At 41.8% G+C, this 11,767-nt stretch overlaps 1 protein-coding gene across 1 annotated transcript; it reads left to right on the top strand.

The window, feature by feature from the left end:
- LOC310853832 (protein jagunal homolog 1-B-like) lies at positions 1–6,716 on the top strand. Its single transcript, XM_083758307.1, has 4 exons — positions 1–97; positions 2,746–2,858; positions 4,045–4,117; positions 5,332–6,716. The coding sequence occupies exons 2-4, from the start codon at positions 2,770–2,772 to the stop codon at positions 5,728–5,730; spliced, it is 561 nt and encodes a 186-aa protein (XP_083614433.1). The 5' UTR covers positions 1–97; positions 2,746–2,769; the 3' UTR covers positions 5,731–6,716.
- The last annotated feature ends 5,051 nt before the right edge of the window (positions 6,717–11,767 follow it).

Consider the following 11,767-nt stretch of genomic DNA (forward strand, 5'->3'; position numbering starts at 1 on the left):
CGTCGCATCCGCCGGCTGGCTGCAGGCAGGGCAGGAGCATGGTGGTGGTTTGAGTTTTATCTCAAAAGGACGTTCATTAAATCACATCGGATCGCACGTAAGTGCCAGAACGAACCTTTGTAACCCGTGATGTAGTTTTGTGGTGTTGAATCAAAATCCACTGCTAGCTATTAGCTCTTATCTGTTGCTCAGACACGATCCTTTTAAACTTGTTAGCGTTTTAGCTGCTCAGAAATGGCAGCTGGTGCCGATGCTGTTGCTGCTGCAAGTTACTTACAGTACAGTACGAATGATTTGTTTTAAATGTTTACAGACACTCAGACAGTACATAAAGTAGCAATAACGTATACCTGGCTGACTATAGCTCTGGTCCATAGCTAGCCCTCCAAGCAGAACCCAAATGCTACTGAAGTTTCTGACATTTTGACGACCCAGATAGCATTGGGTCCTGTTGCACTACTACCATGCCACCTGTTTAAAACATTTACTCCATGTTTAGCGCCTCTCCGCGCTCTATGACGAAATGTTTCCGTGTGAGGCTTTCTGAATATGTAAAGTATAAGTACCCATACATGCCGCTGCGAATATCTCCTGTGGCGCGGAAGCCGTTAAGTATTTTTAATATATGTTTGCCCGATTTGGAAGCTTCTCTTCCTTCCTTGTTTATTGACACCTCATTGTACCGCCTATCTGGCTAGCTAGTGGCGCTATAGCTATGACACAGCAGATCAGAGGCAGGGACGTAGCCTCACAAGCCAACCGCACACCGGGAGGCGGTACAATAAACGGTAAACAAACAAGAAGAAATAAAGCGACCAAATCGGTCAAACAAAGATTAAAAATACTTAACGGCTTCCGCGCCACAGGAGATATTCGCAGCGGGATGTATAGCTACTTAAAGTTACCGAATTCAGAATAACTCAAGGAAAATAATGCCGTCACTTGGCGCAGATCCTATTTTAGAGAGAATTTCTACTTCCGCGTACTGGAATTTCCATACGAAAATATAGGTCTGACCAGGGACCCAACATAAAACTCATAAAAATTTCAGAAAAGCTTTATGTAGGGTCCCGAGAGGGGCTAGTCCATAGCCTATAGTGCCAGAGCTACCTACCTGGCTGACCGAGATCGGTCAAAATATCAATCTATAGTTACTTTAAATGTTAGCACCTTTTGCTTTGCAAAGGTGATGATTGATTGGTTGGTTGAATTAATGGGTACATTTCAAATGAAAGCACCAGTCAATACAAAAACTTACTGTGGACGACACCATGATTAAAGCATTACACTTGTTTACAACAGGGTCCACCATTTTCAATTAATCTACACGTAGAAATTGGCTACAATTAAGTTGGCTACAATGCACCCCCCAGTTCCCATATGTTGAATGCACTTTATTATATTGATTAATAAGATAAATAGAAAAATGTGTCATAGCAACAACTAGCAAAGCAACTTGGATGCTATAATTTGTACCTTGCTTTCGGCTAAGCAGCAATCAGACACACATAAATACATTTAACAGTTTAACATTTACAGTCTATCAATAAATAATAATGTATTTAACTGTGATCAACTAACCAGTCTTTTAAGCTGTTAAATTGTGCCTGCCTCCTGTTTATGTGGACATGTCCACATAAACAGTGTCCTTTCAGATAGTTTATGAACAACCTCTAGTGGTGACCTCGACCTGCTCTGGGCTACTAAACACAACAACCACACCAGACATTTGTTTTCATGTAAACATGTGAAGGAGGACTTCCTCACGCAGTCCCGCCCCCCTTTCATGACGACGAGGGGCCCGGAAGAGAATTTCCCATGCATTTTTCCCATAGACGTTTCAGAAAGTATTTATTAACAATTTACAATTTAGGCATTTAGCAGACGCTCTTAATCCAGAGCGACTTACATTAAGCAAGAACAAAAAAAGCATGGGAATAGATCACATAAAAACATTTATCAAGAAACATGCGTAAGCTAAGAAAGTAACAGTGGAATATCTATATAATGAAGCTATACATGTAAACTATACATCTATACTACTATGCTATACATTATGTACTATGACGTGCTATGACTACATACAATGCAATTATAGTGCTGTCTAGATAACATGAGACCTATTATTATTATTAAGACCTGTAAGCCTCAGACAAAGCCAACTCTGATGGTGACAAATCATGACAATAAACACAATTGTCTTGGGCTGAACAAATAATTAGAAGAAAAACAACAACAAAAAAGGGTTATACCCTGCCATTTTCTAGGGATTCACAATTCTTGTGAATAGTGATAGCCGTCCACATTTGAGCTAAATCTTCATTCTAGGCTATGCATCGTCATGGGATGGTTTCACTTTCTTAGCGTGATCAAAGTTTAGACTTTTATAATGTCTCAAAGATGGCAGTTTGTCTCATTTTGAGGAGAAAAGGACTAAGCGTGTGCGCGGCCACATGTGCGTCTGTTCCGTGTTGAGGCTGTCTAACATGTGAGTAAAAGAAAATTTAACTTTTTTTAAATTGCTGGATTAAATTAATTAGTTTTGGCACAGGAGGGTTATGGAGAGAAGAACCAGGAGCGTTCTTGACTTGATACATTCGTTTAATGGCTGTTGGAGGGCGTTCCACATTTCTTTAGTGGCATAGGAGCGAAATTAATTTAATCCCTTGTTTGAGCCGAATCTGGGTTGCTTTGTTGTTTGTTGAACTTGAGAGTGCACCTCATTTCATGCGTTTTTCCTTTCAGGGTAGAACAGAAGGAGCATCAGTCATGGCTTCGCGAGACGGCCCCAGAGCAGAGGGCACAGATGGCAGTGATTTCCAGCACCGCGAGAGGGTTGCCAAACACTACCAGATGAGGTTTGTCTTTGTTTTACACTAATACCATATCATGATTCTCACACGATTGACGATTCTTATTTTTTACCATGAAAATATTTACTGTCTTACTAATTAGTCTGTAGTTGCTGAATGTTAATACATTCAAAATGTGACACCTGGTCCTGGAGCAAATACTTTGGCTTTAAACAGACAACATCAGTGCTAACCTCTCCTAAAGTCGCTCTCTTGTAGCAAAAACACAAGAGTAACTAAAATGAATTGGACAGCCAAGTAGTGAGGATCACTGAGGATACGTCCCAGTTGGATCCAAGTGATGTATTTTCGTTCTGAGGTATTCTATTTATAGTGACTCATAGGAATAGACTGTGACAACCAGGTATATTCTGGTGATCACTGGAGAGACGGGTGACAGCCGGAATGTACCTGTAGACGGCACCCCGGGAGCAGTATGGGTTGGCGCCCCAGCCTGCGTCCTCCGTGAGGAGGAAGCCCAAAAACCTTCGATGAGGCCTTTAGGAGGGCCATTATTTTTATAGCTATTTTGAATATTAAAAGGGCTGGCATTATAAGCTGAGGCTTCTGCCAAACACTCCCTTTTGGTCAACAAAAAAATATGGGAGTCTGGTGCAACGCACAGGTCCTGGCGGTACTCCTGGTGAGAGCAGGAGTGGACTTGGTGAAACGTAGGAGGGGCCCGGACAGGAGTCAACCCACAGAGCCTAGAATTGTACCTCCCAGTCCCGGCAGAGTAATTCCGGAGTGGATCCAACCGATTGTGTGGCCCTGGTCTATCCCTAGTGGGTCTGATCGAGGGTAGCTACTGGGACGTAAGTCGGGACTTGATCACCCCGGCTGGGTCACCCTAGTGAGGGGTATGATGTTCGCGAGACCTGAAACCCCGATGACCATGGGATACATCACTGAGGATACGTCCCAGGTGCATCCAAGCGATGTATTTCGTTCTGAGGTGCTGCACGATTCTTGATCAAATTTAGAAAGGAGATTTCATAGATCACTCTTTTTTCAATTAATTGTGCAGCTCTACTAAATACAGCACTAGTACCTACTACCTAGAGGACACCAGATTTGACCTCCATAACGAGAATTAACGGAAATGACTATGTTAAAAATTGTAATGTGATAATCAGTAGTGGAAACTGTTTTCTAACTCGTTTATTTTTTTTCTTTATTTCTTTTTTTACAGTGTTGCCTTGAAGTCTGAGATCCGTAAACTTAACATTGTCCATGTCCTGATCTGGGTGCTGATGGCAGCTCAGGTAATGGCCAAACATCTGCTCTTCTGCAGCCCTTTGATTTTAAACCGTAATGTATGTTTGTAGAGAACACATTTTATTTAATCTTTTTTAGCAGCTTTTTTGTCATCTTTGGAAGTGGGTCCTATTATCTAACATACAGTTGAGAATTGAGAATAACATGTTCTATCAAGTTATTTAAATTTTTACAATATCAGACTCTCACTGTCAAATATATAGGCTATATTATAGCTATAGGCCCTCATTTATCAACTCGGCGTACGCCAAAATATGGGTGCACGCTGAAATTACCGCAATTGGGGGGGGGGGGGGGGGAAGGCACGGGGGAAACCTTTTTTTCCCTGTGTGGAAAGACCACTTTGAAGGTAACATGCTTTGTATCGTGGTGCTGTCTAAAATTATATTCCTTGTGCTCAGCTTGCTTTTAACCAATAACTATACATTTCTTAAATTAGCCTTTATATTGGCCTGAGTGTCACCTAATGGCAAGGGAAAAAATGGACAGAGACCAAACTTACTTAATGGTCTAGACTCGCCTAGAATTTTGTTGACAGTAGTTTGACTACCCATTGCCATGCAGTCCATGGAACATCAACTGGACAAATGATCATATGATTTACATGCCTGAACTGACATTGTTATTATTGATTTGGGAAGTTCTTCTTTGTGAGATAGCTGGATGGATAGATATGTTACATCTTATTTAATTATTATAAATCTTTTCAATGAAAGTACATGATTGGTAAACATGGCTGTCACAATCCAGATCACATTTTAGCAATCTAATCACATAGTCTGTGTGACAAGAAAGACAAGCTACTCTGGTTGAAATGTGTAAGGAGGACGTTTGGTCACCAACCAGTTCTCATTTCACATTGTCATTGCTTTGGTCCTATGATCATACTATTTCTCATGCATTTGATGTATTACCTGCTTACTGTATTTAGTGTAATACATCAAATGCATTGATTAACCCATTTTGGGCGGGAACCCATTTTGGTGTTAGCATTGTTATGCTTTAGCTATTGAAAAATAGCAGATCTACAAGCTCATAGCGCGCCACTCGGTGGCGTGCTATGAGCTTGTAGATCTGCTTGTAGGTCTGCTATTTTTGAAAAATCGAATAACGACTGACATAGAAGACATTTCTAGAATCTGATCTCAGGTCAGGATGGGCTAAGAAGAGCGTCTGCTAAACATTTGTGTGTCCCCTGCAGGTGACGGTCAGCCAGCTGAGCCTGGTGTCCCACAAGGTGGTCGCCGCTCCGTACCAGTGGGAGTACCCGTACCTCCTGAGTGTCGTCCCGACCCTCTTCAGCTTCGCGGCGCTGCCGCGCAACAACGTCGGCTACCTGGTCGTCTCCATGGTCAGCGGCGGCCTCTTCTGCGTGGCGCCTCTCCTCTACGGCTCCATGGAGATGTTCCCCGTGGCGCAGCAGCTCTACCGCCACGGCAAGGCCTACCGCTTCATCTTCGGCTTCTCCGCCGTGTCCGTCATGTATCTGGTGATCGTCATCGCCGTGCAGGTGCACGGCTGGCAGATCTACTACGGCAAGAGGCTGCTGGACCAGTGGTCCACCAGTGGCACCTCCACGCAGGACAAGAAAAAGAAGTAGTGGTGCTCCGATCAGGTTTTCTTTGGGGGCCAATCGCCGATTTGTTTTTCTCGTGATCGGCCGATACCGATCTTGTGCGTAAGGGGAAAATGTGAATATTTCCAAAATGTTCCTGTGTATGTGGGGAGGAAGGGGTGAATGTTTAGATCTGTCACAAAGATGCAAAACGGAATTATACTATACCTGTATATCTGAAGATTGGTTTTTCCACATCGGGTGGTAAATTGCTGATCACCGATGGAGTCATTTTGTGACAAAATCGGCCGATCACCTCTAAAAGTGAGACTGTGGGGATACTGGCTGTGTGGAAGCCAGGTCATGAACATTTGTGACTTGGTGACAAAAGGGGGAATGGTTGATAATTAGCCAGCTCAATTTCTCCTTAAAAAAAATATTTGTGCTCAGAATATCTTTTATATTTGTAAAGCATGTCAACAGTGATAATCTCAGTGTTATGGTTGTTTTTGCGGAAGTCGGTCAGCCGTCTGACTCTTCTTTTCCCTTCGGTGGTCGCCGCAGCAAACCATCTGCCTCCATCTCACCCTTTGCTCTTCTCTCAACTAACTAACTAACTTCTCTCTTCTCTCAACTAACTTCATGTCCTCTTTTCACTACATCCATAATCTTCTCTTTGGTCTTCCTCTGGGCCATTGGTTCCCAACCTTTTTGTTTTTATACTGAACCTGTACCAAGAAAGTATTTGGCTCTCCAAGTACCACCATAATAATAACTGATGTTTAAATACAGGAGCGAATACCTGCCCTTTTTGTTCCATTCCTAAGTCAATAATGCTGCTGCTCTGACTAACACTGTCAAATCACTAATCGGCATAATTGATGATATTTATAATACGATTAATCAGTTCTCAAATCTTCTATTAACGGCTAGGTGTGCTGTCATGCTCATTTCAACACGGCTGGAGAGCCTATTTCAACCAATTGCTTGGTCAGAAGAACTACCTGTAGTAATAAAAATATTTCATTCCACTTTTGTCCTTTTCTCCTTTTTTGGGTGACTCCTTTTGTACCACCAGAGGGGGGCTCAAGTACCACCAGTGGTTGGGAACCTCTGCTCTAGACCAACATTCAACATCCTTCTACTAATATACTCACTATCCCTCCTTTGTATGTGTCCAAACCATCTCAGTCTGGCCTCTCTGGCTTTATCTCCAAAACATCTGACATGCGCTGTCCCTCTGATGTACTCGTTCCTGAGCCATCGGTCCTTGTTACTCCCAGAGAGAACCTCAACATTTGGATGGGTAACAAGTACATCAGAGGGACAGCGCATGTCATGTTTTGGAGGGGTGCAGTACTTAGTTTAGACAGTTTTTGGTTTAGACTAGTCATTGGTTAGATTAGTCATTGGTCCTATCTCAAACAACTACAACTACAACCTATCTCAAACCCTCACCCTAAACCTAACCTCCCACGGGGCAGCACACCTAAACCTAACCTTAACCCATGTCTAACCAATGACTAGTCTAAACTAAGGATGCACCCCGTTTTGGAGATAATGCCAGAGAGGCCAGCCCAGACTGAAATGGTGTGGACATGTACAGAGGAGGGATAGTGAGTATATCGGTAGAAGGCTGTTGAGGTTGGAACTGCCAGGCAGGAGGCTTAGAGGAAGACCAAAGAGGAGATTTATAGATTCAGTCAAAGAGGACATGAAGTGAGTTGGTGTGAGAGAAGAGGAGGCAGAGGACAGGGTGAGATGAAGGCTGATGATTCATGAAGTGAGTTGGTGTGAGAGAAGAGGAGGCAGAGGACAGGGTGAGATGAAGGCTGATGATTCGCTGTGGAGAGAAGAGGAGGCAGAGGACAGGGTGAGATGAAGGCTGATGATTAGAGAAGAGGAGGCAGAGGACAGGGTGAGATGAAGGCTGATGATTCGCTGTGAGAGAAGAGGAGGCAGAGGACAGGGTGAGATGAAGGCTGATGATTCGCTGTGTGAGAGAAGAGGAGGCAGAGGACAGGGTGAGATGAAGGCTGATGATTCATGAAGTGAGTTGGTGTGAGAGAAGAGGAGGCAGAGGACAGGGTGAGATGAAGGCTGATGAGTTGAGAGAAGAGGAGGCAGAGGACAGGGTGAGATGAAGGCTGATGATTCGCTGTGGCGACCCCTGAAGGGAAAAGCTGCACCTGTTTTTTCTTTCTTTATCGGCTCCACAGACTTGTTTGACAGTTGTGTTGGATAATTCATGTTAATGTGTATTTTCTAAATGTCTAAAGGTCATCAACATGTTCGTACTCAGACTAATGTCTGTGGCCCATGAAAAATGTTAGATTTTCTGTTTTACACACCATTAGAATGTTCTTATTTTGATTTTAAGACGCAATTACTGAATGTCAGTCTCCAGGATTTCTTCAGGATATGTTTGACACTGATTTACTAGGACAGTACGATTCGCAAACCTTTTATTTTCAAGGACCCCATAACGTTTTGTTTTCAAGGACCCCATGACTCTGAATGTGTACCAATGGAACAAAATTGACCTGTAACGGTAAAAATTCCATTTGTGCACATACATTCATACACCGATTGCGGCGGAAGCCATGCAAGGTACCAACCAGCACATCGGGAGCAATTTGGGGTTCAGTGTCTTGCAAAAGTGTATTTGGCCGTGGATCCCTCCTCCCATTAGCTTATTTTCTTCGCCAGGGACCCCCAGAATAAAATCTGGGGGTACTAAAAGTACTCAATATGCATATGCATATGTATATGTTTTCAAATGTATGCAAATCATTTGAAAATAGCAACGCATTGTGAACTTGTTAGTCTTGCGTTGCCAGACTGTTGCCTCTCGCCGCAGTTTCCAAATCATACAGTCTGGAGCAACAGATGTTCATGAGTAAAATATAAAGCGGAAGTGGAGCCTCCTCCCCACTTCCGTTCTGAAATCATCTAAGCATATTTAGCTTGTTACTTGGCAGAAAAGGAAATAAAAAATAAGCTCTAAAGATATTTTAAAATATATTGTCATGAATGGAAATGGCAGCTTCCTTACTCGGAGGTTCCAGACTCTATATACTGTAGCATTCGGAGATTGTGGAAGAGTTGTCTGGATACACGAGACTATGAGCTTGTAGATCGGCTATGTTTAAATTGTCAAAATGTGTATAGGACTGAAGTGGTTAATGTATGTTTTGTAATAATAATCAGAATCTACAAGTGTTCAAATAAATGTAGTGGAGTAAAAGTACCATATTTAGACCTGAATTGTAGTGGAGTAGAAGTAAAAGTATTGGAAATGGGAACTACTCAAGTAAAGTACAATTTACAAATTGTACTTAAGTACAGCACTTGAGTAAATGTACTTTCCACCAGTGGTTATAAATGACTTGCTCAAGGGAACCTCAGTCAAGTTCACATCCCTCAGGTCATCAGATGTGAACTGTAAACCTTATTTAATAACAATACATGCAATTACGCGTTTCTAAAAGTCACGCCTTTACAAACGGAAGGGGATGCAAAGTGGGTTTTGAGTGATTGAGTGATTGATTGAAACATTAATTTCACAGTATGTAGAAAGGGTACATTTCAAACAAAAACACTAAGCACAAGTCAATACAAACTGTTACTTTGTGGACGAACCATGATTATGCACCAAGACTTGTTTACATCAGGGTCCCCTATTTTCAATTCATCATTTAAAGACGTACTTATATGAAAAAACAGGAAATCATATAAATAAAGTTAAAAAAGGGAAAAACATGTAGGAAAAAGGGGGTGGGTGGGGGACTGACTTTTTGGTTTGTTTTTAGTTTTTTAACGGGAGAGCGGTTTTGAAGGAGTCAAGGGATTCACATGTCTTAATGGCTGTTGGTAGGGCGTTCCACATTTTAGTGGCATAGTTCATGCGAAATGAATTTAATCCCTTGTTTGAGCATCTGGGTAGCAGGTTGTTTGGGTTGAGTGTGGTTTTAAAGGGTTTTCAGGGTGGTCCCAAGTTCAAATGAAAAATAAAAATACTCCCACCACACACAGACACAGCGTTTAAATGGGAAACAAGGTTTCGGTCTGTAGACCTTCATCAGGTTATCTTAGAGAAGAGTACAGTACATTGAAGTGGTTAACCTGCAGTGATGTTGATGAATTCCAAATATCAAAGTATTCTGTGGCACCCTGGCCCTGTGTGAACCCACTTTGAGAAACCCTGCCCTAGAAGGTAATTCATTAATCAGTTAATTAAACACACCTTAGGAAGCGGGTCGAGCTATATAGAGTCACACTGTTTTTTGTTTACATTAAGCTCTGCTTAGTAAAATGAGTGTAAAACAACCTGGAGCAGAGCTGACCAAAGTTCACAAACACAACACAACGCAACACTGACACCTGTTGGACACAACGGAAAACAACATGTATTACGCATAGTGCAGATGGTTCCCAAACAAAGCAATGTCATTGGGCAATGGCCACACAGGACAGCTGTCAATCAACTCTAGTCAACATTTTGCAGGTTTGACGGGGTGGGACTAAAAAAAGATAACAGGAAGGAAAACAGTCTGAGAGAGTGAGAGATCTGTGGAACTGGAAACAGCTCTGCTTATAATTAAATTATCTGGTAAATGTTGTCACCAAATGAAGAGCCAGCGATTAATAGCAGTGCGTTTGAAGCTGGGTTTTCACTCAGTGTTTCTACCAAAACCAGCTGACATTAATAACAACAAGATGGACTGTGGCTGGTGAACTTGTGAGAGACATTTCAACAAGTTTCTGAGTGAGTATGGATGCTATCTGAGAAGTGTAATAGGACATTTAGTTAATGTACTGTCTAGGACCTTTATAGCCCTAGAATGCTGTCATATTGCATACACTTCACCAACACAGGATCGAGGGCATGTGTTAGTATGTAATATCTGAGCCATTCTAGAATTTCTAGGGCTAGAACCTTTAATTGTGTTCCATGTGCAGGATAGGATCCAGGTGCACACTAGCCCCTTTCGGGACCCTCAGTTACTGTATCTTTGTGTCCAAAACTCAGAAAAGGTAACCGAGGGTGCCGAAATGGGCTATGTGCACAAAGACAATGATTTAGAAACGAAAGCAGAGGGATTCACTGTTTTCTTCTCTTTTTCATCTGTGACGCTGCTTTAATCTTAAATTAATCTTAAAATTAGACCACTCTTTCATGCCGACCACACACTCTGACAAGCAAAACATGTATGCGTTAACTATATAGGCCGCCTACAGTAGGCTACGCCTATTACATTTTGTTTGACTCAGTTCCATAGATAAGTAGGCTATTGTGAAAATAGCTGCTGATCTACAAGATCACAACGCCTCGTGTTGCGAGCTTTTGGGAGCTTGTAGATCAGCTATTTTCTACATGTTTTACCTCTTTCTTCTATTTAATTATTTGACAATTTACAAATAATTAAACTGTTTTTTTTAATACTACCGGTATATTGTTTGTTGATTACTTAGTTCTGATGCAATAATAAGTTATTAAAAGTCCTTAAATTGTCACTTTACTGTCATCTGGGGACCCCCCTAAAAGCATGTGGGGACCCCTCTGGGGTTTCCAAAAATAGTGGAAATGGTTGATCTCCAGCAGAGCCTAGGTGACCAGACTTTTTTGACTTGAGAGCTACTTTCAAAATGACCAAAAAAACATGATCTCATTGCTGAAAATAGTTAGAGGGGCTTTGGAATAGCGGCTCTGGCGTTACACAACATGAGAAACACACTTGGAATGGGAAATAAAAGGGGGGAAATGGAAATAGTTTGTGTAACTTTGTAATGCTACTGATGTTTGTGCAAAACAATCTTTTAAACAAAGTATTCCATTGTGGCTTAACAGGCCATTTTTTATGTCAATCAATCAAGTCACCTTAATTCAAGTGTCAGATGCCAAATGAATAAATTATATATATTTTTTATTTACTACCTTTTGGACACCCCTGATACAGGCTCACAATTCATCGCAATGTGACACATTGTAAGCTTGTTGATCAGCTATTTCCTCTACTTAAGATAAGATCTTTATTGTCACTGTATGAGACATACAACGAAATTCTGTTTAGTGCAGCAC

Source organism: Protomyctophum parallelum, assembly GCF_964188405.1.
Source record: "Protomyctophum parallelum genome assembly, chromosome: 23".
Taxonomy (NCBI): Eukaryota; Metazoa; Chordata; class Actinopteri; order Myctophiformes; family Myctophidae; genus Protomyctophum; species Protomyctophum parallelum.

Bases quoted from the DNA above. Each gene is read 5' to 3' on its own strand.
- LOC310853832 (XM_083758307.1), top strand. From the start codon at position 2,770: ATGGCTTCGCGAGACGGCCCCAGAGCAGAGGGCACAGATGGCAGTGAT. The intron at 2,859-4,044 runs GTTTGTCTTTGT...CTTTTTTTACAG, and splicing joins GCCAAACACTACCAGATGAG to TGTTGCCTTGAAGTCTGAGA. The intron at 4,118-5,331 runs GTAATGGCCAAA...TGTCCCCTGCAG, and splicing joins GGGTGCTGATGGCAGCTCAG to GTGACGGTCAGCCAGCTGAG.